We start from the raw sequence: 27,227 nt of genomic DNA, 5'->3' as shown, positions 1-27,227 counted from the left end.
AGTCCTTTGAAATTATCTTGCATCATTACATTGAACAGAGTAAATGTCTTTCACAATTGTTCACCGTGCTGAAATTGCTATTATCATATACGGTGTTCTGGTTCTGCTTTACTTCACTTTGCATTAGTTCATTTAAGCTTTATCAGGTTTTTCATTTTTCTTTTAAATTTTTTTTCTTAGTATTTTATTTATGTAAAAACAATTTTATATGTAAAAACAATTTTTAACATCTATTTTTAACACTTTGAGGCCCAATTTCTCTCCCTTTCTCTTCCTTCCCTTTGAGAAGACAAGCAATTTAATATGGGTTATACATGTGTTGTCATGCAAAACATTTCCATATCAGTCATGTTGTCAAAGAAAACAGACCAAAAAAGCCTCAAGTAAAGAAAATTTAAAAAAAAATTATGCTTCAATCTGTATTCAGACATCATCAGTTCTTTCATTGGGAATGGATAGCACTTTTCATCATAAGTCCTTCAGAGTTGTCTTGGATTATTGTATTGTTGAGAATAGCCAAGTCATTCACAGCTGTTCATTGTACAAGTATTGCTGTTAGTTTGTGCACAGTACATTTATTTCACTTTGTATCAGCTCATGTAAGCCTTTCCAGGTTTTTCTCAGAGCATCTTGCTTGTCATTTCTTATAGCACAATAGTATTGCATCATAATCACATACCACAGTTTGTTCAGCCATTTCCCAATTGATTGATATCCCCTCAAATTCCAATCTTTGCTACCAGAAAAGAGCTGCCATAAATATTTTTGTACCTATGAGTCCTTTTCCTTATTGTTTTTTATCTCTTTTTGGATGCAGACCTAGTAGTGGTATGGTTTTATAGCCCTTTGGACTTTCCCAGATTTTTCTGAAACCATCCTTTTCATAATTTCTCATAGCACAGTAGTGTTCTATCACAATCATATCTCCTAGCCTGTTCAGCCCTTCCCCAGTCAATGAGCATCACTTCAATTTCCATTCTTTGCCATCCCAAAAAAGAGCTGCTCTGAATATTTTTGTGCATCCAGGTTCTATTGGTAATAGGTGACTAATTCCTTATTCCACTAATTTGCTTGTGTTACCCTTTATGTCAAAATCATGTGCCCATTTTGAGCTTACCTTGGTATATGCCATGAAATCTTAGTCTATGCCAAGTTCTTTTTTTGTTTGCTCATTCTTCCAGCCTACTTCTTGACTTTAGACTTTATGTTAGTGCTGGGCTCTGCAAACCTCGGGTGTGTGTGTGTGTGTGTGTGTGTGAGAGAGAGAGAGAGAGAGAGAGGGGGGGGGGAGGGAGGGGTGGGTGGGTGGGTGTCTGGCCTCTTGTGTTCTTTCACAGCTCTGGGTGGGAGTCTGAAAGCTTTCAGTCCTCTCAGAGTCTGTCCTGTAAGTTCTTGACCCAGATTTAGGTCTGCAGTTATCCCTTTCCCATCATGGCGGTTAGTGGTGCAGTGCCCCCATGATTGACCCTTCATATAAAAAAAGGAGTCTAAATTTTTTATTGTAAAATTTAGGTTAAGTATTTGTCTTAGGCTTTGTGTTGTCTGTTGGCCTTCATGTTTCATCTTTGGCTTCCACAAAACTCCCCCCAAATTTCCATTTAATTTCTTTTACTGACCCATGATATATTGAAACTGAGATGGGGAAAGTCTCAATGTGGAAGGGATAACTATGTTAGCTTGTTTATATTTGGCAGTTTCAACAGACTGCTACTTGGTTCAGCCACTGTTGATCTTCTGGGAGCCTCTACAGGTGCAGAGTGAGGGAACTTTTGGCTCCTCTTTGGTCTGTGACACTTGACTCTACTCCCAGTTTTAGAGTCATGTAGTTACTATTTGCTTCTCTGTGTTGAGTATCCAGCAAGGGCCAATGCTCATGACATCTCCTTTTCTTCCTGGATCCCTGACCCAGCACTAGGTGGTTGGAGCAGTACTGCCAGGTGGCACTTGTTCTTGCACACTGCACTTGCTCAGGGATTTCTTTTGGGTTCCCTGTCTCAGATGCTGGGCACTGGAATTCTCGCTGCCCCTACCAGTCATTGGCTATCCTGGCTAGAGCCCCTCTCCAGAATCAGAAAACCTCTAACCATTTTAACACCTTTGGCTGTAAAAATAATTCATTATGACTTACACTTGGCTTGCCCAGTCAGAATTAAGTCTGTTGCATTTGCTGGATCTTTGTTGAAGAGGTGTGGGACAGAGGGGAATTAGACTTTAATATTTTCTCTTACTGCCATCTCAGTTTCCATGTTCTTTACTTTATATGCCTTAAAAAATGTTTCTTCAGCATCTCACTTTATGTTATAGCTGCCTGTATGGTAAAAGGGAACTTAATGACATAAATCATTCAAGACTAAGGACCTCCTAGGAGTTGAAGTAAGGACCTGAGACCCCTATCAAGAGATTCTGAAAATGAACTTGATTAAAAATCTTTTCCTTGCTCATATATTATCCTAGTTATGCAACCTTTTGCTTTCAAAATTCTAAAGGCATACTCAAATTCCAGCAATTTTCATTTTACATAAAATGTACACATGGCTTACTAACAATTTAGAAAATTGAATTCTGAGCCCTTTTTTTTTTTTTAAGTGAAAGACAACATGGTTTACTAGGAAATGCCTGGACTTGAGAGTAAGATGATTTGGATAAGAGTCGTAGTCACTAGCTTATAAAAACTTTGTAATCCAGTAAATGTCCTCTCACTCCTGAGCTTCAGTTTGCTTATCTATAAAATGGAAATAACACCATCTTTTCCACCAACTTCACAGAATTGTGGATACATTATAGTTATCATTAATAACAATGGTGATTATCTGATAGTCATTGATTCAACAAGCATTTATTAATTAAGTAAGCACTCTCAAGTAGCAGGTACTGCTAGGCACTGGGGAATCCAGGACAGAAATCAAATAGTCCCTGCCCTCAAGGGGCTTGTTTCCATACTGTTGGAAGAGGAATAACATGTCCATAAAAAATTAAATACAAAATATATACTAAGTGGGTAGCTATGTGCTACAATGGATAGAGTGCTGGCTGGTGTCAGGAAGACCTGAGTTCAAATTCAGATTCACTTACTAGCTATGTGACCCTGGGCAAGTCACATCTCTGTTTACCTCAGTTTCCCCATCTGTAAAATGAACTGGAGAGGGACATGGCAAACCACTCTGGTATTTTTGCAAAGAAAACCCCAAATGGGGTCATGAAGAGTCAAGACAACTGAAAAGACTGACCCAAAACAACAGCATATACTAAATAATTTCCAGTGGGAGGATATTGTTTGTCCTTCATTCTCAAAGAGGACCATGACATTGGGGTGATGTCATGACTTGAATTGGATTTAAGTGAGGCAGGGCTGTGCCGGTCACCAACCTCACTCTCCTCCAGAGCTGTCTGGGTCCAGTGACAAAAATGTACTATCAGGATGACTGGAGATGGCCATGATGTTTGAGACAATCTGGGCTAAGTGACTTGCCCAGGGTCATACAGCCAAGTAAGTGTCTGACGCTGGATTTGAACTCAGGTCCTCTTGACTCCAGGGCCAATGTTCTGTCCACTGTGCCACTTAGCTGCCTTCAGTGGGAAGATAACTTCATGTACAAGGTAGCAATTAGAGTTAGGCTTTGAAGGAAGGGAAGAATTGAAAAAGGCCATAATGAGGAAGCCTAGTATTCCATATGGTAGACTGCTTTTGCAGAGGCACAAAGACTTGAGATAGACAGTTATATGTGGGGAACAATAGGCAGGCCAGTTGGGCTAGAATATAGAATATTTGGAGAGTAATGTACAAAAAACCTGAAAGGGTAGCCTGGAGCTAGTTTATGAAGGGTTCCAAAAGCCAACAGACAGGTTAGTGTTTTGAGCCATTGAAGCCTCTTGAGCATGAGACCGACATTGTTAAACCTGTGCTTTAGTGTTTTGACTTAGGCAGCTATGTGGAGGGTGGAGTACTGTCGAGAGATTTGAATCTGGAAGACCAATTAGGAAGCTACTAGAATGGTTCAGATGAGAGATGATGAGAACTTGAGCTAGTGTTTTGGCTGTATAAGTGGGTAGCAGATGGATGAGATGTATGTCATAGAGGCTGAATTGATAAGGACTTACTTGGCAATAGACTGGATGTGTGGACTGAGGGAAAGGAAGAGTTAAGGATCATGACTGGAAGGATGATCATACCCTCAACAGAATTAGGGAAGTTAGGAAAAGTAGAGCACTTTAAGGCTTGAAAGTACTTTCCCGAAAAGAACCCTATATGAGGTATGTATCATCTTATTACTCTTTTACCCAAGAAGTAGCATTTCACAGTGTGGCTAGAAGGATTATAGGATCTCTTACAAAATGTCACCTCTGAGCCGTGTTAATGCTGTTAACACATTATGTCGCCCAACACCACTGTACTGTCAACCAAATTGTGAGGCATCCCCATAAAGTTATTTATTTTTGCCCAGTGTTTTTTCAGAAACATATCACTAGATGTTATTATGCTACTTCAAGAATCCATTATTTTATTTTTATCTGTGTGCATGGATCAGTGGATTGAAGGTTGCAACCCTTTTATGATTTGATAAATGATCTTAGTGAACTGCTGTGGTCAAAAATTTAATCAGTTTAGGACCATGCTGGTGATAAGCCTATCTTCACCACATAGAGCTCAGCTTCTCCTTAAATAACAGACATGCAGTTTTCCAAAGAGGTTCCCACTCAAAAAGATTTTCTTGCTTGGTAAGACCTGTCAAGACTTGATCTGGAACAACTTTCAAGAACTTGCAGTCATTTTTATGCCATAAGGAAACATAATAATCTCACTTTGGTTAAATAAAATATGTCTATGTTATTTTGTGTCCAGGCTCTATAGTCACTAAGGAAACATTGTTCCCTTGCAATTTTTTTCAGCAGACCAGAGATCCCTTGGAGACTTTATAACATGCACTAAAATCCATAAAACCAATTTGTCACACAAAACATGTTTGAGGAGACTGATGTGACTTAAGATGGGTGGGAATCAGTCTTATTTATGTTAGTATTACAATAAAATATCAAGCTAGGTTTTTTCCTTTAAAAATGTTGAAAAACATTTTGCTTCCCAAGATACATGAGTTATTTCAGTAATCTTAAGAGGAAAAAAGGAAAAGCAAACACATAATGACAGCACCTCACAGGAAGAAGGGACCTATCGGGCTCCCTAGTACAATTTGTACATGAAAACAAATCCCCTCTAAAATAAACTTGACAAGTGGTCATGCAGGTTTTGCTTGAATAACTAGTGAATGGAGCTCATGCCTTCCCAAGGCTGCCCATTCCATTTTTGGATACGTAATTGTTAGAAAAGGTTTTTCTTTCTACCAGGGGTAAGTATAGATTGAGGAACCTTTTATCTCTTGCTCCTAGCTTTGCCCTCTGGGACCAAGAAATGTAAGTAATACCTTTCCCATATGACAGTACTTCAGATACTTAAAAGACAGATATCATGTCTCTCGTGGGTCATCTCTTCTCCACACTGTCTTTAGACCTTTCAACTAAATCCTACATGGCATGATCTCCAGGAAGCTCTTGGGTATATCATTGCCCTTCCATGTGGCACCCAGAACTGAACATGATACTCAATCTGACCAAGACAAGAGTATAAGTGGGACTCTCACCTCCCAGTTGTGAATATATTTCAATTTCAATTCTCATTCCCTCTCTCTCTCTCTCTCTCTCTCTCTCTCTCTCTCTCTCTCTCTCTTTTTTTGGGGGGGGTCGGGGCAATGAGAGTTAAGTTAACTTGGCCAGGGTCACCCAACTAGGAAGTGTCAGGTGTCTGAGGCCAGATTTGAACTCAGGTTCTCCTGAATCCAGGACTGGTACTTTATTCACTATGCCACCTAGCTGCCCATAACACATCATTTATATGTAGTCTACTATCCTGAGGGAGGTAGAGTCAAGATGGCACAGTAGGAGGAAACATTTTTGCCTAGTTCTCCCAGCACACATCTTCCACAACAAGCTTAGGAAAGCCAAGAAAAAGCACAGTATAGGGGCTATTTGGGGGAGCAGGCAGCATTTGAACCTCACTTTAATCTGAGATGGTTCAGTTGGGAAGGAAGAATATGTGCACATGCACGCACATACACATACACATGTACACATATACACACCATGTACAGAAATTCATCTTACTACATAGAAGTAAGAGGGAAAGGGGCTAAGAAGGAGGGGGATGGATGAAGAGAGGAGACTAGATGGTTAGAAATAAAACAGACTTTTAATGATTGAACAGGGTTAAAAAAAGAAATATAAGAATAGGGTGGAGGGAAACACAGCAATCATAATTGTGAATGGGATGAATTCAGTATTATACGAGAAATCCTAGCTATAGCAGTAAGACAAGAAAAAGACATTGAAAGAATAAGCTGAGGCAAAGAGGAAACATGCAGATGACTGAACTTAGCGAACCCTCGAAAGTCAAAAAACTAATTGAAACAATTAACAACTTCAGCAGAGTTGCAGGATATAAAATAAACCCATCCAAACAACAATATTTCTGTATATTACCAACAAAATTCAGTACAGAGAGACAGAAATTCCATTTAAAATAATTACATACAGTACCACATAAGTGAGAGTCTATCTGCTAAGACATAGGGACTATATGAACATAATTACAAAACACTCCTTCAAAAGCAGATCTAAATAATGGGAGAAATAGTAATTGCTGGGTGTAGGCAATGCTAGTCTGTAGGCTGAGCCAATGTAACAAAAATATTACCTAAATTAATTTATTTACTTTGTGCCATACCAATCAAACTACCAAAGTATTACTTTATAAAGCTAGAAGAAAATCATAGCAAAATTCATCTGGAAAAAACAAAAGGTCAAGAATATCAACATAATTGGGGGGGGGCAGGGTGAAGGAAGCCTAGCAGTATTAGATCTCAAACTATACTTCAGAGCTGTAATCATCAAAATAATTTGGTATTAAGTAGGAAAGAGAAGTTGGAACAGTTTAGGTGCATAATATAGAGAAGCAAATGAACATAGTAACTTAGTGTTTCATAAACCCAGAATTATAGGATATGAAATAAACCCACACTTGAATTACTGCAATAACCTGGTCATTTCCCACATTATTCTGTCTTCTACTCAGCTGCCCAAGTGATTTTCCTAAAGTATGGGTCTGACTGTCATTCTCCTATTCAGTAAACTGTAGTGACCCTCTTTTGTTTTCCGGATCAAATAGAAAATATTCTGTTTGATGTTTGAGACCTTAGTCCCTTCCTACCTTTCTAATCTTCTTACACTTTAGTTCCTTCTACATATTCATGACCCAGCAGCACTATTCTTCTTGCTGTTTTTCCTGCATGACATTCCATTTTCTGATTCTTTGCTTTTCCATCCCCATACTGGAAATTCTCTTTTTCCTCACCTCTGCCTCCTGGCTTCTTTTCAAGATTTGGCTTAAATATATCTTTTTTAAAAATTAAAATAACTTTTATTTATACATGTTCTATTCCCTTCTTCCCTCCTTGCTCCCCCAAATAAATATCCCTACCTTGTGGGATGACCACAGAGGGCCAGCTCCTACTCTAGGGAAATAGAGCACTGTACCCTGCCCCCCAGCAAGATACAGCTGCCTTGTCCCAGGCACATTTGGGGGACTGGAAATCAAGGTTCTGAGTGTTATATCAGGGGGTATTCTCTTAGCCCAGAGTCCGTAGTGCTGCCGGTGGAGGGGATGGCAATGTGATTGTTGGGGGACGGGAAACACTGTTCTCTCTCTCTCTCTCTCTCTTCCCTCCCCCCCCCTTGTGCAAATGTTGCATTCTTCAGCCAGTGAGCAGGTTTGAGCCCCTATTTCTCTTCTGGGTATATGAAGAGAAACGTAGAGTCAGAGGAGAGAGAGAGAGAGAGAGAGTGTGGTGTGTGTGTGTGTGTGTGTGTAGGGATCATTGGAGAACAGGAACAGAACACCAAGGTGAGATCCCCACAATACCAGAAAAAGTTAGGAAGAGGCCAAATCATTACTGGATCAAAGCTATGCCTGGACATCCTTCTCCCCCTGTCTCTTCAATGGGGGCGGTGCACTTCTCTTTCCTCTGGCACTGTCTCCATACCAGCAGGCCAGAAAGGAGCCCTAAAATGAGCATCAGCCCTATTGTGTCCCCCAAGACTAGCCACAGCAGAGGAAGAGGAGGTGGAGGTGCTGTAGTGCAGCCAGGGCAAAAGTCACTGTAGGATCGAGTTGGACACGAGGAACAGTCCATGCACTTGTCCAGGTCTGGGCTCCAAGAACTGCCCTGAGGACAGGGGGAGGATACTGAGGCTGGCTCCCCTCCCCACGAGTCAATCTCAGCATGGTCAGCACCACTAGTGGTCCCAGAGGCAGGACGGGGATTGGGGAGACACCGCTGCCACCCCAGATAGGGTGGGCGGTCCCAGTCTGGACCCCGCCTCCAGTGGTGGTGGCCACTCCCCCAGCTGCCAGTCCACTGCGCTCCAACCCTCTACCCCCAAAATGAACCCAGGTGTTTTGGGTGCCCAGTGGCCTTCCACATACAGCCTCTTCTCCTACTCAGACAATTTTATCCCTGCAACTCAGCTTTTCTAGTCGTTTGGTACCCTTTTCCCACAAAGCTCCGACTCCTCTGCCAAACCCCTTTGTCTCCCAGAACTCGGGCATCCCAGTCCACCTAGTAACCAGTTGCATCTTTTTCCAGTCCCCTGTTCATAGTCTGAAGTTAAGCGGTTCCTCACTCTGAGAAGCACTAAGTTCTGGTTTCTCATCGCCAAGATCCAAATATATCTTTTTCAAGAGATTTTTTCCCCAGTCCTCCCTTCTGCTAGTGCCTCCCCTCTGAGATTACTTTCTATTTCCATTGCATATACCTAGTTTTTAAGCATATTGTCTTTTCTCCTTCAGGACAGGCACCAGGGGGCCTGTTGACTGACAAGTCCTTTGTTATCAGTCAATCCTTTTAACCATGCTAGTTCACTGAGATCTTCCCTTGAATTCCTGTATCATATACTTTATATATCAGTTACCTAGCATATGCTGTCTTGTTCTATTCATTTTGTTTCATGTGTAAATGTGCTTTTTTGCGGGACTAGATGTCAAGTCCTTTCTATGCATTGATACCCCACAGTGCCTTGCACATAGTAGGTATTTCCTGATGCATGCATCAGGTATTCTTATGACTAATCAAACTCCTTGAAAGTGATACATAAGTATAAACCAACTTTGCGAATATGTTAAAAAATTTTTTTGAGGCTCCTAAAATTTTTTATGGGTCTGTAATACTTTTGCTGCCTATCTAGCATCTTAAAGCTAATGAATCTGATAAAAACTAATGGTTTTTTTTGGACTACTAATGCATTGTTGGTGGAGTTGTGAACTGATCCAACCATTCTGGAGAGCCATTTGGAACCATGCCCTTTGACCCAGCAATACCACTATTAGGTCTTTATCCAAAAGAAATCATAAAAAAGGGAAGAGGACCCCTATGTACAAAAATATTTATAGCTGCTCTTTTTTGTGGTGGCAGGGAATTGGTAATTGAGGGAATGCCCATTGATTGGGGAATGGCTGAACAAGTCGTGGCATGAATGTAATGTAATGGAATACTATTGTGCTGTAAGAAATGATAAGCAGGCAGATTTCAGAAAAACCTGGAAAGACTTACATGGGCTGATAGTGAAATGAGCAGAACCAAGAGAACATTGTACACAGTATCAACAACATTGTGTGATGATCAACTGTGATAGACTTCTCTTCTCAGCAATACAATGATCCAAGAAAATGACAAAAGACTCATGATGGAAAATGCACTCCATATCCAGAAAAAAGAATCTGAATGCAGATCGAAGCATACTATTTTCACTTTTTTTGTTTGTTCTTTCTTGTGGCTTTTTTCCTCTTGTTCTGATTCTTTTCTCACAACGTGACTAATATGGAAATATGTTTAACATGATTGTAATATATAACCTATATCAGATTGCTTGCTGGCTTGGGGGGGAGGGAAAAAATTTGGAACTCAAAGTCTTACAAAAATGAATGTTGTGGGGGCAGTGAGATGGTATAGTGGATAAAGCACTGGCCCTGGATTCTAGGAGGACCTGAGTTCAAATCTGACCTCGGACACTTGACACTAGCTGTGTGACCCTGGGCAAGTCACTTAACCCTCATTGCCCTGCAATAAAAATTTAAAAAAAGAATGTTGAAAACTATATTTACATGTAATTGGAAAAAATAAAATATTTAAAAATTAATCATTTTTAATTTTAAGAAATGAAGTTGTCATTAAAAATTTATCTTTCATTTTGCCAGAGAAAATTTTAGTGGCTTTAGAAACTTAGTTTAACTCTTTTCTGAATTCTTTAGAAATAAGTAAGGATTACTTTATTTCAACACAGTTTTAAAAAAAAAATGTTTTCATTGGTGTTGTAGTCTCTCCCCCCCCCCCCCAAATCATTTCTGGAAATACCACTCTCTACTTTCTCAATTGAACTCTCCTTTATAACAAAGAAAAACCTAATTCAATGACCATATCTGACAAATTTCTACAGCATCCTACCTGAAAGAAGGGAAGTATTCAGCATATCTTCATTAAGTACTTATTCTGTTCAGATATCTATGTTCAGCATCAGGAAAGATGCGAAATTAAGGTCAAGACTTGGACTCATGGATCTGACAGTAAATGATGACTGCAGTAGAAGAGAAAGGTCATAACTATCTGGGGAAGGAATTGGGGAATTACTTGTCAAGTTTTAGTTATGAAGATAGAAGTTGGTCACTGAGTTGATCCAATAAAGAAGGAAAATTCAACTTAAGTTATTGGGAATTAATTCTTAAGCAAGGGACATGTTGCAGTTTGTTGATTATCTGCAAAGAATGCATTTTTCCCTCTCCATTCTAAGGTCAGTCACATGGTGAAGGATAATTTTGAAAAATAATGGTTAGAAACTAGTAATGTTAATTGACATTTGTATAGTTCCCTTTGGGGGAGGTAGGATGTAAGAAAACTAGGTCACCAAAAGGTTAAGTGATTTGCCTAGAGCTAGGATTTTGATTCAGATTTCTTAACTGTTCTTTGAGCTGTATGTCTCACCCAGTTCCTTACCCAATCCTACCCTAATAGTTTAAGTGGTGGCAAGAAAAAAGGAATCTGAGAGAACATAAAATAGTCTCCATAAATGTTTTCTTTTCCTTAATTTGCTTCTTATTCTGTTCTAAGTTGTTGAATGATTATAGTAGGTTTCCTATGAGTTATATTCCTATATGAAATTATAAGTTCTTTGAAGGCAAAAACCTTAAATCATTCCTTTAACCTACTGGGGTTCAGCACAGTACTTTAGCATGTAGCAGGTACTTAAATGGTGTTTAAATGAATGAATTACAAATTATAACTCTTCCATTGTGGGTAAAAGGATAGGAAAAAGAAACAATTAAAAAAATTTCCCCCTCAAAAGTAAGTGTTAACATGCTGGTGATTTTTTATAATGATGTTGAAGCCCATAATATCAAGGGCACATGTCTAAAGAACTTGGTGGTGAGGTCAGCTAGAAACATAGCACATCTTAACATACTAAATTCCTCCAGAAGCAATATGAAATTGGGAGTTAGAATGTGTCTGTTGAATTTAAGGATTGCTAATTGATTTTGGTTCTGTTGGTTGTGGTTTGATTTTTATAGAAGGATGCCCTGCAGTGGTCAAGAAATCCATCTGTGCCTGAGGGAGAAGAACTGGAGGATACAGCAGATGTAGAAAGTTGTGGATCCAATGAAGCCAGCACTGTGAGTGGTGATAATGATGGTAAGTACCTTCAGCAAGATTATTATAAAGGTATGAAGGGCCTCTTTAGGGGCTGAACTTCTACTTTTTCTTCTCCAGTATCTCTTGATGAAACCTCTTCCAATGCCTCCTGTTCTACAGAGTCTCAAGGTAGAACTATCTCTACTCCCAGGGAGACCTACAGGGCTGCTTCACAGGTAGGAATGATGAGAGAATGGGGAAATGTGCAGATTCAAGTCAGGGTTCCTATATGTAGATTGAGGATTGTGGAACTATATTTATAGAGTAAGCAAAATGAAGTTCTTTCTACTCATCTGTAAGCACTGTGTTAAAAGGCAGGTTGGTTGGTGTAGTGGAAAGAGCATTGGACTTAGAAAATTTGGGTTCCAATTCTAATTTTGACTTGTGCTGTGTGGCCTGCAGCAAGGCACTTAAATTCTTCAAGTCTCAGTTTCCTTATTTTTCTTTGTTTTGTTGTTGTTTTTTGGTGAGGCAATTGGGGTTAAGTGACTTGCCCAGGGTCACACAGCTGGGCCATGTCAAGTGTCTGGGGCTGGGTTTGAACTCAGGTCCTCCTGACTCCAAGGCCAGTGCTCTATCCACTATGGCACCTAGCTGCCCCTCAGTTTCCTTATTTTTCAAAAAGAGATACTGTTAGCCTACCTATGTCAGAGGTTGTTGGGAAGATCAAGAGAGAATATATGGAAAGCACTTTGTACTAGGAAATTCTATGTAAATGTAAGTCGTTATTATGGGAATGTGTAGAGAAGTATTAACAGAACAGAGAACAGATATTTATATTCTTTCCTGGGTAGATAATTTTAGTGTCTGGTCCAATAAATAATGATGTTCTGATTGAAAAATCCCTTAGGATTTGGGGAAGTAAAAAGAGGGGACAGTGCTATGGGATGTCATAGTAATTTTTGTCTCTTTTGGAATATAGACAAGCAAACCCAAGAAAAAGACTGGGGTGATGTTACCTCGAGTTGTCCTGACTCCTCTGAAAGTAAACGGTGCACACATGGAATCTGCATCAGGTACTGCACATTTCTTGCTGGGGAAAGTGCTGGATTTGTAGTCATTATGAGTTAGTGATACTGGACAAGTCGCTTAACCACTCTGGACTTCAGTTTCCTCATCGGCAAAATGAGGGGTTGGTCAGGATGGCCTCTATTTGCCTCTAATTCCAAATTCTGTCCTTACCAGGCTTTCAGATAGGGAGGAAACTTGAACCCATGTCATATAAAATAATTTGAAAGACCTGGCAGTCTTTAGGCTGAAGAAAAAGCTTAACAGGGCAGTGATTGCTTTTTTCAGGTAGTTGTAGAGCTATAGTTAGGGATTAAACATATTAGGTTGTCCCCAGAGGGGAGAACTAGCACCAGTAGATTAGAGAGAGACAGATTTTTCATCTCAACTCTAAGGAAAAACTTTTTAATGATTAGAACTCTTTCAGAGTATAAGGGACTGCTTTGGGAGGTGGCGAGTTCCTCATCTCTGGTGTCATTGAAACAGAGGGTGGATATCCACTTGTTAGGATGTTATAGAGGATTTTCTATTTCATGTAAAATTTAGAATAAATGACCCGGGTCTCTTACAGTTCTAAGAGGTTTTGAAAACTCAGGTGTTGCACAAAATAGTCTGATTTTTAAGATTTTGTTTTAAGTTCTTAGTATTTTATCTGGCCTACAGCAAATTAGGGTATGCTCATTTTTGATATAGAAGCAAGAGTCCAATAGTATGGTCATCTTTGTCACACTTTTCCTGAGAAGTATTCAACAAGGCCGCAGAGAAGTCCATAGAGTGTTTTAACTCCTGCTTGACACATTTTGACCAGTGATCTGATTTGCTCTTAGGATTTTCTGGCCGACATGGTGATGGAGAGAGCAGCAGCACATCTAGCAGCAGCAGTAGCTCCCTGGCCCTGTGCAGCACTGCCATGCGTAATCGGGTGGAAATTACCCGTGATCCTCCCCAGATCTTGAGAGGTATCAGGAAACCAGCAACAGGTAAGTTGTTAGAGATTGATTTGCCTAAAAATACAGTCATTTAATGTGTAATTTTTCTTTAAGCTTATAAGTATTAATTATGTACGCCTATAGGCCCCTTATCCTTCACTATGGTGTTATTATCATAATGTCAGAGCTGGATAAAACCTTAGAATTGTATAGTACAACTTTCATTTTTTTATAGAAGAAACTGAGGCCCAGCGGTCAAACATTGAATTTTTTTCAAAACTGAAATTAGAATCTGGGTCTTTATGCTACATCATTCTGCCTTTGGTGAAGAATTCTAATATTGTTTTTTTCCCCATCAATAGCCACTTGCCAAATCTCTTAAAGTTCTTATTCTTTGTTGAACTCACTTATCTTTTTCTCAGGCTAATCAACCAGTCCTCTCTACCTAGTCAATAGAATAACATATATAGAAGTGCTGTATAAATGTGAGCTAGTGTTGATATTATTGTTTTCCAGTGGTTATGTTGAGTAGAAAGCTTTGTGGTTTGTTGAGGCATAATTTTGTTTCTTGCCTTTAAGCACTGTGTATTTTTCCAACAAGGCTAATGGAGTGTAAGGTTGACTCTTTAATTTTAGGATGAAAACATCTCACATTTTGAAATGGGAATCCAGTTGTCCCTTTGCCACATTTTCCCCATCACTCAAAACCAGTCCAGTTGCTAAAAGAAGGTGCTGCTTTGCTGGTGAATTGAGGCAGCATGGTGTGTTAGTTGGACTTGGGTGTTCAGTCCTGGCTCTTCCATTTGCTAGCTTTCTCATCTGTAAAATGTGGAATAATAATACTTGTACCACCCATCTCATTGGGTTATCAAAGGGGCTGTATGTGTATAGAGCTATATAAGAGTTATTATTACTCTTAGCATCAGTTAGTCAACAAGCAATTATTAAGCACCTGCTAGGTTTCAGACACAGCATAAATTTTAAAAGGGCCTTGCTCTTAAGGAGCTTATATTCAATTGTATTAATTTAAAAGAAGCTATCTCTACCTTCAGCCTTTCTCCACCACTCTGGTAGTAATGGGGTCCCAGTGTTTGGAGCAGGAGCTCCACTCCTGTGTGTGCCCTAATATCCTTAGTGTTGTTATCTGTGAGTTATGACACACTCTCCCCCACCCTCGCCCTGGAACTTTACATTCTTCCTGTAGAATTGTTTCTTTGGGGGGGGGGGCAATGGGGGTTAAGTGACTTGCCCAGGGTCACACAGCTAGTAAGTGTCAAGTGTCTGAGGCTGGTTTTGAACTCAGGTACTCCTGAATCCAGGGCCAGTGCTCTATCCACTGCACCACCTAGCTGCCCCTGTGAATTGTTTCTTAATTAGGTGAGTTGTCTTGTACAAATCTACACCTGTGGACCTTACTTCCCTCATCCATAAACTTGAGGGGGTGGGGTTCAGCTAAATTTTCTCTGAGATCCCTTCTAGTTCTAATATTCTGTGCTTTGACCCATTCATAGGTAGATCTTTGTCTAGATATAAACGTGTCCATAGTATCTTGTCTAAATCCAGTTTTCTTTTCTTTTTTTGGGGGGGGGGTAGGGTCACACAGCTAGTAAATGTCTGAGGCTGGATTTGAATTCAGGTCCTTCTGAATCCAGGACTGGTGCTTTATCCACTGTGCCACCTAGCTGCCCCCCTAAATCCAATTTAAAAAAAAAAAATCTTTCATTTCCTTTAGTAGACATTATTGTTCTGAGGCTGTGTGGCATAGTAGAAAGTGTATTAGATTTGGAGTCAGGACCTGAGTTTGAATTCCAGTTGTGCTGCTTAACCTCTGGGTCTGTTTCCTCATCTGTAAAATGAGGAAAGATGAAGAGATATTATAGGATTCTTTGCAGTTGTGATCCTACTTACTGTAAGGATTATTCCTAGACTTCTCTTTCACTCCTCAAGTGCAGTCCAGGCAATTTAATGACTGTCACCTACTGACTGGCCATTGGCTTGGTTGTCCAGTAGAATGGAGTCTTTTTTTGGTGTTTGTTGACCTCAACACAATCTAGAGCATACGCACGGTCTTGTCTTTGGCATTAATGTAGAGAAAACCTAAGTGTCCTGCCCAGAAGCAACCTGGAAAGGAGGGTGTTTTTTTTGTTTGTTTGTTTTGTGTTTTTTTGCAGGGCAGTTGGGGTTAAGTGACTTGCCCAGGATCACACAGCTAGTAAGTGTTATGTGTCTGAGGCTGGATTTGAACTCAGGTCCTCCTGAATCCAGGGCCAGTGGTCTATCCACTGCGCCACCTAGCTGCCTCAGGGAGGGTTTTGACATGGATCTAGTGAGGCAGAAGATCATCTATAATGTTTATAAGTTCTCAGGGCAGCTTACTCAGCACTGAGCATAAATTCTGTTTTTCTTTCTTTCTTCAAACATTGCAGGGCAAATGAAGCGCAACAGAGGGGAGGAAATAGATTTTGAGACGCCCGGCTCTATCCTTGTCAACACAAACCTCCGTGCCCTGATAAATTCTCGAACCTTCAATGCCCTTCCTTCACATTTCCAGCAACAACTCCTCTTCCTCTTGCCTGAAGTGGACAGACAGGTAGAGATGAGTGACCCCTACTTTGTCTCTCTCTCTGAGACACTTTTCCTTCTCTCTTATAAGCATCTTTTTCTGTGTTGATCCCTCTAGGTTGGGACAGATGGCCTGATGCGACTCAGTAGCAGTGCTCTGAATAACGAGTTTTTCACCCATGCGGCTCAGAGTTGGCGGGAACGCTTGGCTGATGGTGGGTAGATACCACCATCTTGAGTACTTTGAGATGTGTTTGCTGTAGGATCATGTGTAGTGTTATCTTCTTTTAATTTAAAGCCCCGATATTAATTTTTTTTTCCATTTCTTCCAATATTTTCCAGTAGTCTTTACTTACAACACAAATGAATTGGTGGATGTTCATGTGTTGCAAAGGATATAAAATTATGCTTAGCAGTCTTGATTTAAAATTCAGTGTCTCACTTTATCTGGTGTGTCATTATATAATAATTTTTGTGTACATCTCTCCTGTATCTCCCCATCCTTATTCTTTCTGATTAGTTATCACCTTATTTCAGTCATTGTAAAACATTAGAATTAGGTTATACAAAGTAGGTGATAGTGTGTGCAAAATAATACCTACTACGTCTCACCCCTACACCCTAGTATAATCCAGTTTCTTAAGGTATTAAACATTTTGACTCTGTGTGCTCATTAGGACCTTTTCATTTATTGTTGTGGGATAAGAGAAGAAACAAGTTTTTGGTTTCATTTGGCAAAATGTCCTGCTTGCTGTTGAATGGCTGATTTCTCTAGGGAGGAGTGAGTTTCTCTTGAAGTTATTTGTGAAGCTGAACCTCCTCTCTAGAAGAGACTGGAAGAGCTTGAAGAGGACAGAGGGGATGAAGAACAGGACCTCCTCCCACTTGCCTGAGGGCATAGGCATTGCAGGCTCAAGGCATTGGGTACCAGGAGAGCAGCCAAGTGATGATGGTAGCCCACTCATTAGGAGAGTTTTGTTCCTCTACAGGTGAATTCACTCATGAGATGCAAGTCAGAATACGACAGGAAATGGAGAAAGAAAAGAAGGTAGAACAGTGGAAAGAAAAATTCTTTGAAGATTACTATGGACAAAAGTAAGCCCTTAGAGTCATTTACTTACAATTTTGTCTCAAAGGAAGGCAAATTGGATCTTGAAGTGGCATGCATATACAAATGCATACATACATAACAAGTAATATGAAGCATTTGAGTGGGCTAGGCTAATTCACATCACAAATTCAACCATAAGAAAGTTTACAGTATATGGAAACTACCTGGGTTTGGGGAACATACATTACATTATACAGTGTCCATGTAGTTTTTCTGTCATAGACACTATGCAGATTTCTCTTTTAACTTGGACAACTTTTGTTTCCTTGGTGTTTGAGATTTGCCTTTTGACCTTTCTGAGTTAGTAAAGATTTTAAAAAATACAATCCATTTCAAAGATGCTCAGGAAAGTTATAAATTGGAAAAGAACTTTTTGGCCTATAACCTTCCTTTACGTGATTTTCACTTGCAGGTTGGGTTTGACCAGAGAAGAGTCACTGCAACAGAATTCTAGCCAAGAGGAAGCTGAACTCAAGAGTGGCTTGTGCGTTCCAGGGGAAGCAGTACGACCACAACGTAGTCCTGCTACACGTCAGCGGGATGGCCACTTCAAAAAACGCTCTAGGCCAGACCTTCGATGCAGAGCCAGGAGAAGTCTATATAAAAAACATGAACCTGAACAAACAGAAGCCACTAAGGAGACAACACCTGTGGTACCAGATTCCTCCCTTTATAAAGAAGAAAAGGCTGAAACAGATTTGACAGAAGGAAGCAGTTCGGGTCTGTCTGGTGTGTCCTCCACAGAATTAAAACCAGACGCTCCAGAGACACCAAGCGTGACCATGACTGCCAGGATCCAAAACAGTCCAGAGGTCTTGGCCTTAGCTTCCACCTCTCTCAGCAGAATTCCCAGTTTGCCCCAGGAGAATACTGACCAGGAGGCAAAGGACCAGAAACGGAAGTCCTTCGAGCAGGCAGCTACTTCCTCCTTTCCCGAAAAGAAGCCCCGGCTTGAAGATCGTCAGTCCTTTCGTAACACAATTGAAAGTGTTCACCCCGAAAAGCCGCAGCCTACTAAAGAGGAGCCCAAAGTCCCGCCCATCCGGGTAAGGAGCTGCTTAGTGGCTATTTAACATCTGAGTGTTTCCCAGTCAGGTTGACTTTGATGGACATGAGACTTATAGGGTCTCATTTGCAGGAAATTAAGGTCTTGGGTACTATGTATTAGATAGACTGTAGTTTGGGGGCTGAGTTTTTTTTAGGCTAAATGTTTGTTTTCTGCAGCTAAATATTTGTTTCTGCGTTTTTCTTGCCATCCCTCCTGTGATCCAGGCACTAGTTCCTTATGTCTGTCCTTATGTTTTGGAGCCCTTACTATATGTGGTTAAGGGGAATAAAGTTCATTCCTTCATCAACTTGGACCATTCTATCCAATTTATCTTTGAGTGCAGAATCCCTTATGTCTTAGTGGTATTTCATCATTTTAATGTTAGGTTTACTTGTGTTGTGACTCATATATTCCCACTAGAAATTAAATTTAGAATTATGCTACGTATGCCAGCCTAGGAGGAAGTGCCTGAAAAGAGTCCTTTTGAGAATGGGGTTGCGTGCAATTGCCACAGCCATTAGTATTTATCTCTTTAAAAAAAAGTCTAGGATTAGGAATTGTCCATAAGGTGGGGGATATATGTGGACATGAAATATAATTAGGAATCGTTAAAAATATTTTCTGGTTCTTTTCATTTCAGATTCAACTTTCACGTATCAAACCGCCCTGGGTGGTTAAAGGTCAGCCCGCTTACCAGATATGCCCCCGGATCGTCCCCAACACAGAGCACTCCAGCCGGGGCCGAGCTGGTGCCAGAACCCTCGCAGACATTAAGGCCCGCGCTTTGCAAGCCCGAGCCCAGAGAGAAGCTGCCACAGCCTCCATTGGAGGTGGGGGTGGGCCAGGGGGAGGTGGTGGAGGGAACACTGACGAAGGAGGCGGTGGAGGTGAGGCTGGTGACCATCCCGAGCACAGGGGAGCCAAGAGGACTCATGGAAGGTGTGCGACAAATCTACAACGAACACAACTATTGCCGTCTGGTCATGTCGTAGATGGGGAACAAGCCCTATTAGAAACAGGGACTCCTGAAGGAGACTGGCTGCTCTCTGGGAAAGATGACTTGTCCTCTTCTCCCATTGGAGAGGAAGGCTGCTTGTTTCACAGAGTTGCTGACATCCTCACAAGTGAGTCAGAAGAGATTCTGCCGCCTCTCACTGCTGTTTCTCATGGCCAGTCAAATGATGCTATGGTCCAGCCATCTTATGACACCCTAGAGCATGACAGGTTGAGTGAGAAGCCTGATTTGCCTACTGACATAAGGACTGAGCATGAGTCTTATACTACTTCTCAGAAAGGGGAGAGTGAAGAACAGGGACAGATGGTTCTCTCAGAGGATGATTCTGTTCAGTCTCAGGTAGGAGAAGTTGTCTTAGAAAAAGTACTTGACAAGGCCCTAAGTTTGGACTCTAATTCCACTGTGAAGGACTCTGTGCATTCATTGGTACCCAGTCTAATCCCTGAATTGTTACTGGATGAAAGGCAGCAAGATGGACCATTGAATGAAGTAGGACTTACTGACTCAAATCCACCCAGAGGGGAAAGTAGTGCCAGCCAAGAGAACTCGAAAGATGAAGCTCTTGTTGCTGACAGTGTAGTTCCTTGGTTATCTGGTCCATCAAATGTCCCAACCATGCAACAGCAACAGCTGGACTCTAGGGAAAGCACCTCATCTATTGAACCCCATGGTGGAAGTGACCCAGAGAAAAAGATGACCACTCAAACCTTGGATTTACTCGGTTGCCACCCTGCTCCCCAAGATAGCATTAATCCTTCTGATAGCCTTCCTCAGCTTTGGGAACTCTCCACACAAGGAGATATGGATAGTGTCTGTAAACAGATTGAAGAAGCTCAACGGCTTAAAATTAATGGGGACTGTGAAGCACTGAGTACCCACAGTGAATCAACAGATACAGCCTCTGACTTGGAAGCTGAGCTCACGGAAGACAGTGCAGAGACAGACCCAGATCTGGGGCTCCAGCCCAACCCTGGAGAATCTACTGTAGGACAAGGATCTTCAGTTGGGAGCATGGCCGAGAAATGTGATTGGAATCAATCTGAGTCTTCTTTAAAAACGAATGGAGAGCCATGTAAGGCAGATTTGCCTTCAGTAACTGCAGTGGGCAAGGGGCTTGCGCTCCAAAGTTGGGTGTCTCATGGATCTGTGCCACTGAAGCCCACTGAATCTTTACCACAAGGCAGTTCTGAACAGCAGCCAGGGTCTCCGTGCCTTGCCCATCCTGTGTCATCAGTTGAGGCCAACGATCCACTGGTGATGCACTTGCTGCAGGGCAGCTTGACTCTGGAGAAGGTCCTGCCAGCAGCAGCACACAGTGCCCCGCAACTAGAAGCTCTGCAGCCAGAGTTGCAGAGTAGCAATGATTCCTTTGGAGAATCCACTCCTGATCCTGAGACCAATCGAAATGCTGCTGGAAGAAATAGCTCTAGCTCCAGTTCCCCAAGGGCTTTAAGGGATCTGCTTCCACAGGAATGCCATAATCCTGGGGCAGTGCTTCCCAAGCCCAAGGGTATGCCAGCTCTTTCTGGCACTCCCCCAAAGAACTCCAAGGTAGTCCCCAATCCAGGCTCCCCACAGCCATCAGCAAACCTTGTAGAATCTTCTGGGAAATTGCAAGAGGTGGAATCCAAAGAGAAATTCTCTTCCTGCAGTTTTGAAGATCAAAAGGAGTTGACTATATCCCCCAGCCTGCCACAACACAATGATGGAGATTCAGCCCTGGGTAGAAGTCCAGGAAAGCAGACTGCCCAGAGGATACCTCGGTTCTTGTCTCCAAATGTGATCTCCATTGGACCCAATCAAATCTGCGGGGCCCCAGTGGATAAAAACTATGTTGGTGGACAAGGGAAAAAGCTTTTTGGCTCTGGATTCCTTGGGAGCACAGCCGTGGCCCTGCATCATTCCAGGGCAGTGGAGCCGCTGCCTCCTACTATCCCTGCTGTGGAGCCAGCTTTTCCTAGTAGGAAGCCAGGACTAAGCAAAAGCACAGTATCTGGAGGAGGAGTCCAGACATCAAGAGCAGAATGGTCCCCAAAGCAGCCCCCCAACTCTTTTAGCAACATCAAGAATGAGAACATGCTGGCCTGTGGGGGTGGCCCAACCAAGAGTAATGCAGAAAACAGGAAAGCCATTGGCCACAAACCCTTTGAACTGATGGAGCATTTTCAAGGGATGCCCCTTGTCATGGATTTGCCATTCTTCAAGCTCCCCAGAGAACCTGGAAAAGGGCTCAATCAGCCATTAGAGCCTTCTTCCATCCCCTCCCAGCTCAATATCAAGCAGGCATTTTATGGGAAGCTTTCTAAGCTGCAGTTGAATTCCACCAGTTTTAATTATTCATCTAGCACACCGGCTTTTCCCAGAAGCCTTGCTGGGAGTGTGATGCAGCTTAGCCACAAAGCAAACTTTGCTGCAAACCACAGTGCATCGCTCTCTGTGCAAATGTTCACCGATAGCAGCAACATGGAAGAAATCTCACTCAAATGCTCCTGTAGCCTAAAAGCTATGATTATGTGTAAAGGATGTGGGGCGTTTTGCCATGATGACTGTATAGGACCCTCAAAACTTTGTGTATTGTGCCTTGTGGTGAGATAATAAATTATGGCCATGGGAAAAAAAATGTATATTTAGTGTGTGTATTTTGATAATGATCTGAAATCTGTACACAGGAAAATATTATTTGTTATAATAGAGATATTTCATCGAGCAGGAGCCATTCCTGCCTTCCCCCCAAATCTGCAATGCTCAAGCCTTCTGTTCACTGAACTTCTCGGGTCTGCAGAGGATCTTCTCTTAATGGATGGAGGGGTTTTTCTAGCTCAAACTATTATGGAGACTTTGTTGTGCCTCTTGAGTCTAACCCCTGACTGAGAGGCGGCCTGTCCTCCAGTAGGCCTTGTGTAGAAGCCACTTGACCTTCAACAGAACTGGTAAGAGGAATTAGAAAGCTGAGTTCCCTACAAGGGGCTGAGTTAGGTTAGGACCTGCTTTGCTTACACAGAACAATTTCAGTCTTCCATTCGATTCTTCTTGCCACCTGTTTTTCTGCTACTTTGCAACAAGTCAGCAATTTCTTCCTCTACTGACTGCCCTCCTGCCCTCCCCTCCCCCACTCTCCCAAGCAAAGGGAGAATTTGTGAGCTCCTCAGAGCTGAGTGAATTTGCAGTAACTCTCAGCCCTGCCAAGCAGGGTTATTGACCCACGTTTAGGTGATTACTTAGATGGAGCCATTTTGACCCTGGGGGATTTCAACATGAGTTGGTTCCTGCCTTCCACTCCTGAGAAGCAAATTTGGAAGTTGTTCTGCCTTGACATCTCTCACTGGATGAAAGGAACCCGAGATCTACCTAAGTTATGGGCTCAGGATTGGGAGGGAAGGGGGCCAGTTTTCTTGTTGAAAGGCCACAGCTGCCATCTCAAGGCCCTGTAATTCGGGAGTTCAGTAGTGTGGCAAGTGACTTACCACCTCAGAGACCTTTTCCAGGCCATTTGGGACTTGTTGTGAGAGCGCACCTGTGTATGTGAAAGTCATTTTACATTTCAAAGCAGTGTGTGTTTCTTATTTTTATATTTTTAACTCTATTCTTGGATGTATAAAGTGAAATATTTGGCTCTTGTAAGTATACTCTATGCATCTCTAATGTTTTATCATGTATTTATATGTTGTACACAGTACCGGCCAATTCTGTAAATGGATGTATTGTACATAGAACATAAAGGTCTGTTCCCTTATTTTCAGTCTTCAGCAGTATTGCATTCAAATTGTGTTAGTTACTAATTTACATCAGTAGTCAGAGCCACTGTATTTTAGCCCACCCCCTTTGAGGGTGGGCTCAAGGAGGCGATTCCTCTCAGATCCGCCCGGCTCTCTCTCACATAGGTAACCGTGGGCAGGCAGACTGCAGGTGCAATTTCAAGGTCAGCCTGCCCACACCTTGCCAAACAAATCCATTTTGCTCCCTTGCGCCTTCTTTTTAAAGATATAAATTCTGCAGCCGTGGCTTTTTGCTGCCCCATATGGCAAATAGCCAGGAACATTTACAAGGAGGCACCCTTTGTCATGGACAGTATTAATTGCTGTGGGGCTCCCTCACATGTTTCTGGGCAGCACAAGGAGTGTCCTCATAGGTTTGAATTCAGTGTGGTGAACTGTAGGGGGGCCCAGTGAGTAAGTTTGATTGTCTTTAAAATGTGGCTATGTGGGTTGGTCTGACCTGACTTTGGATGGTGGAATTGGGAAGGTAAAATGGTATAAGGTTGGTTTTCCTCCCTAGCCAGTTTTTAGTGAGTAGGCTCACCTGTTTGTCTTCATGCTCTACCCTTCTTCCCCACCCAACCCCCACCACAGTTCTTATATTCTTTCTTGTTACATACTTGGCTATCCTGTTTAATTTCAATTTCCCCATGTGAGCGCTTCTGTAAGAAGTATAAAATGTATATGGCAACATTGCATTTCATTGAGTTGTCAGGGTCATTTACCTGTCCCTTCTCTCCCTATGCCCCCCTTCTTCCCTTCAATCCATTGTGGCAACTTTGTGATATGAGAGAGAGAGAGAACAAAGTGGGGATTTGAAATGCGGTATTGGCAAGTCCAAGTTGACAATTTCAAAAGCCTGTTTACCAAAGATAGGGAGCAGAGAGCCCAAGCAGTTTTGAGCCTCTTCTTCCTTCTTCGCTGTGTCCTTTGGGGCCACTGTAGTGTACAGTTTGAAACTGGTCTGGTCTGCAGAGCTGTCCAGAGAAAGCACTGCTCTTGTATGTCCCTTGTGGTATTGGAAATAATAAACTTTCTGTAAAATCTGCCTTTGTGGTTTCAGTTCTCTTCCCAAGTAGTCTGTTATTTGGAGTGTATATATCTCACTGATTTGGGGGTAATAGGAGCAGGACTGGAAAGAATACTTCATGCCTTCTGGACATTTTCCATAAAAAACATCTTGTGATGTTGGTCCAAATGTAGAGACCCTGCACTTCATTGAAATCATGAAGATTAGTGGGATTTAGAGTGTGTGTGTGTGTGTGTGTGTGTGTGTGTGTGTTTCTAAAACCTTTTAGAGCAAGGAAGAGCTAAGCTGTCTGCTGCTAATCTTTCCCTGCTCCAGTCACAAACTGCAAAACCCCTCTTCCTTCTGAATTTTGCCTTTAAAATTGCAAACAAAAACTTCGACTCACAGTGCACTCCTGTGCTTTTTCTAGGTAGTGATAAAGGAGATAGTAAATTTCAAATGATTCATATGCACTAATTAAAGTATGTTGAACAAATTAATAGTGGAGAAGGTGAACCTTAAGAGTTAGGTGTGGTGACTGGAAATGAGCTAACTTCAGACATTGCTTATGTAGTCTCTGTATTTGGAAGTGACCTACCTTTTAACTCTGCCTTGCAAGTAAGTTTGTTGACTGACTCTGTAATAGCACAGGCTAGTAACCAAACATTAAATGCCCACTATGTGTCTGGCACTGTACAGGGTCCCTAGAATATAAGGCAATTGAAATGACCCCTGCATCTGAGGAACTTCTATTTCAAGTTAAATGATAGAATCTTACTATTTGATTCTTTGGAGTCAGGACTACTTGACAGACTAGACATCTAGTCCATGAGAGGTGACTGTGTTTAGAGTCTTCCCAAATTCTTCTGACTCCAGTTTTGGTTTTGTTGAGCAAAATTGTAAATTTAAGAGTTAGCAGTGGATAGGAAGAATAGATGTTGTTGTTCAGTAGCATAGATGAATGTTTTGTTCAAAGTATGGAAGGGGGGCAGCTAAATGGCGAAGTGGATAGAGCACCGGCCCTGGATTCAGGAGTACCTGAGTTCAAATCCAGCCTCAGACACTTAACACTTACTAGCTGTGACCCTGGGCAAGTCACTTAACCCCAATTTCCTCACTAAAAAAAGTATGGAAGGAATGGGATCTTAATTGAATTAAATGTCTAACCATTAATTCCTTTTTTAATTTAATCTTCCCTATTGAAATAAGCCCTTTTTAAAAATTGCATAGGCAACTAGTATATGTGAACCAAAATATGACCAGGAAACTCCTGACAGATTGATGGTGTAGTGGAAAGGATAATGTATGTGGAGTCAGACCACCTGGGATTGAATCCCTGGTAGGGGATTACTAGTAGGATGACCACTGGTAGGTCATCTATTATATTGTGAGTTGTTACTAAAAGGAACTTGTTTTGTTTTTTTTCAGTAGCAGTAAATCTCATTACTATTGGAAAATTTTCACCAGAATGAAACTAGCTTAGTATTAGCTCCTTTCTTTAACCATACTAGGGGCTAGAGATGGAATCTATTCTTGGAAGAGAGGGGAAAAGGAATAATATCCCAACCCAGAGCCCCCAAAACAAAGGTCTTTGGACAAAAAAGGAACAGATCAAAACCAGATACTATCACTAGGAGACTTAATAGGTCAAATAGTCCTGTCCCTATTACAGAGGAAAGTGAGGCAAAGAGAAGGAAAGTAACTCAATGATGGTCATGTAATTAATGGCAGAGCTAGGGGTAGAATTCAGGTCTGCCAACTCTGATCCCAGAGCTCTTCCCACTAGATCAAGTGATTTTACTTTATTTTTCTTTTTGTCGGGGCAATGAAAGTTAAGTGACTTGCCCAAGGTCACATGGCTAGTAAGTGTCAAACGTCAGGTCAAATTTGAACTCAGGTCTTCCTGAATCCAGGTCTGGTGCTTTATCCATTGCACCACCTAGCTGCCCCATGTGATTTTACTTTACCAATATATTAAAATATCTAAGTTAAGTTGGTGGAACGTTTTGGTATCTGGTTCTTTACAAAAGCATTTCCTGCAGGACTCATTTAAATATCAAGTTCACTTTGTACTTGTGAATCAGAAGTTACTTGATTCCTCCAAATTCAGTTCCTCCTTGAATTCCACCTATACTATGAATGATTAAAACTCTCTGGAGGTCCCGTGTAGCTCTAGATGAATGAATTCCTATCTGCCCTCTCCCTAGTTTTTTTTTTTTTTTTAAAGTGAGGCTTAAGTGGGGTTAAGTGACTTGCCCAGAGTCACTAAGTGTTAAGTGTCTGAGGCCGGATTTGAACTCAGGTACTCCTGACTCCAGGGCCGGTGCTCTATCCACTGCGACACCTAGCTGCCCCCAGTTTTTTTTTTTTTAATTACATTTAAAACAGTTTTCTGGAAATAATTCAAGAAAACCCATGGAAGGTGATCAACACCAGTGACTTCTGATTGAGATCAGAATATGACAAGGGGGAAGCCTATCAGAAGTAAATGCTATTCTCCCAATTGGAGCTGTTAAGGTCGGTTTATGCATCCTTGGTATGGTTTCAGGAGATGAGTACTTTTCTGGTAAATGCAGTCGAATTTGAAGAATTGTTAGCTTGCTGAAGCAGTTATTCCTTAAATTTCTCAGACTGTCTTTCCATGGTGGCTGTAGGAGCCTGAGTCCATGATTATTTATAGAGAAGTAAATCTCATTCTGTTTGTTCGACCACACATGGAGCATTTTGTTTTCTGGGTGTCTGTCAACAAGCATTAAGTGCTTAAGTTCTAGGCACTCTACTAAGCACTGGGGTTACAAAGAAAATAAATGTGGTTCCTGCCTTCGAGGAACTCCGGCTGTACTAGAGACAACATGCAAAAAATAGAACATGACAGAATTTTTGCAGTGGAAGTGGAAGGTAATCTCAGGAAAGCATTGGCTGTGTGTGCACTCACATGAGGCAACTGGGAAAGGCCTGTATAAGGTGGGATTTGAGTTGTGCAAGGAGGCAGAGCTACAAGGTAGTG

General features: G+C 41.6%; 1 protein-coding gene across 2 annotated transcripts in view; it reads left to right on the top strand.

Moving 5' to 3' along the window:
• ASXL1 (ASXL transcriptional regulator 1) overlaps positions 1–24,259 on the top strand; it is a 64,007-nt gene extending 39,748 nt beyond the window's left edge. Inside the window, exons 4-12 of one of the 2 annotated variants that reach the window (XM_043984903.1) lie at positions 11,663–11,783; positions 11,904–11,959; positions 12,706–12,799; positions 13,619–13,771; positions 16,147–16,310; positions 16,401–16,497; positions 17,272–17,377; positions 17,806–18,439; positions 19,082–24,259. In XM_043984903.1, the coding sequence (XP_043840838.1) occupies positions 11,663–11,783; positions 11,904–11,959; positions 12,706–12,799; positions 13,619–13,771; positions 16,147–16,310; positions 16,401–16,497; positions 17,272–17,377; positions 17,806–18,439; positions 19,082–22,051 (4,395 nt within the window). In that variant the 3' untranslated portion in view covers positions 22,052–24,259. Of the gene's footprint in view, positions 1–11,662; positions 11,784–11,861; positions 11,960–12,705; positions 12,800–13,618; positions 13,772–16,146; positions 16,311–16,400; positions 16,498–17,271; positions 17,378–17,805; positions 18,440–19,081 lie in introns of both variants that reach the window. The other variant, XM_043984902.1, reaches the window with a different exon arrangement.
• Positions 24,260–27,227: the final 2,968 nt, after the last annotated feature.

Source organism: Dromiciops gliroides, chromosome 2, assembly GCF_019393635.1.
Source record: "Dromiciops gliroides isolate mDroGli1 chromosome 2, mDroGli1.pri, whole genome shotgun sequence".
Lineage (NCBI taxonomy): Eukaryota > Metazoa > Chordata > Mammalia > Microbiotheria > Microbiotheriidae > Dromiciops > Dromiciops gliroides.
The sequence above is the reverse complement of the archived record's forward strand: the minus strand, read 5'-3'. Positions and strand labels throughout refer to the sequence as shown.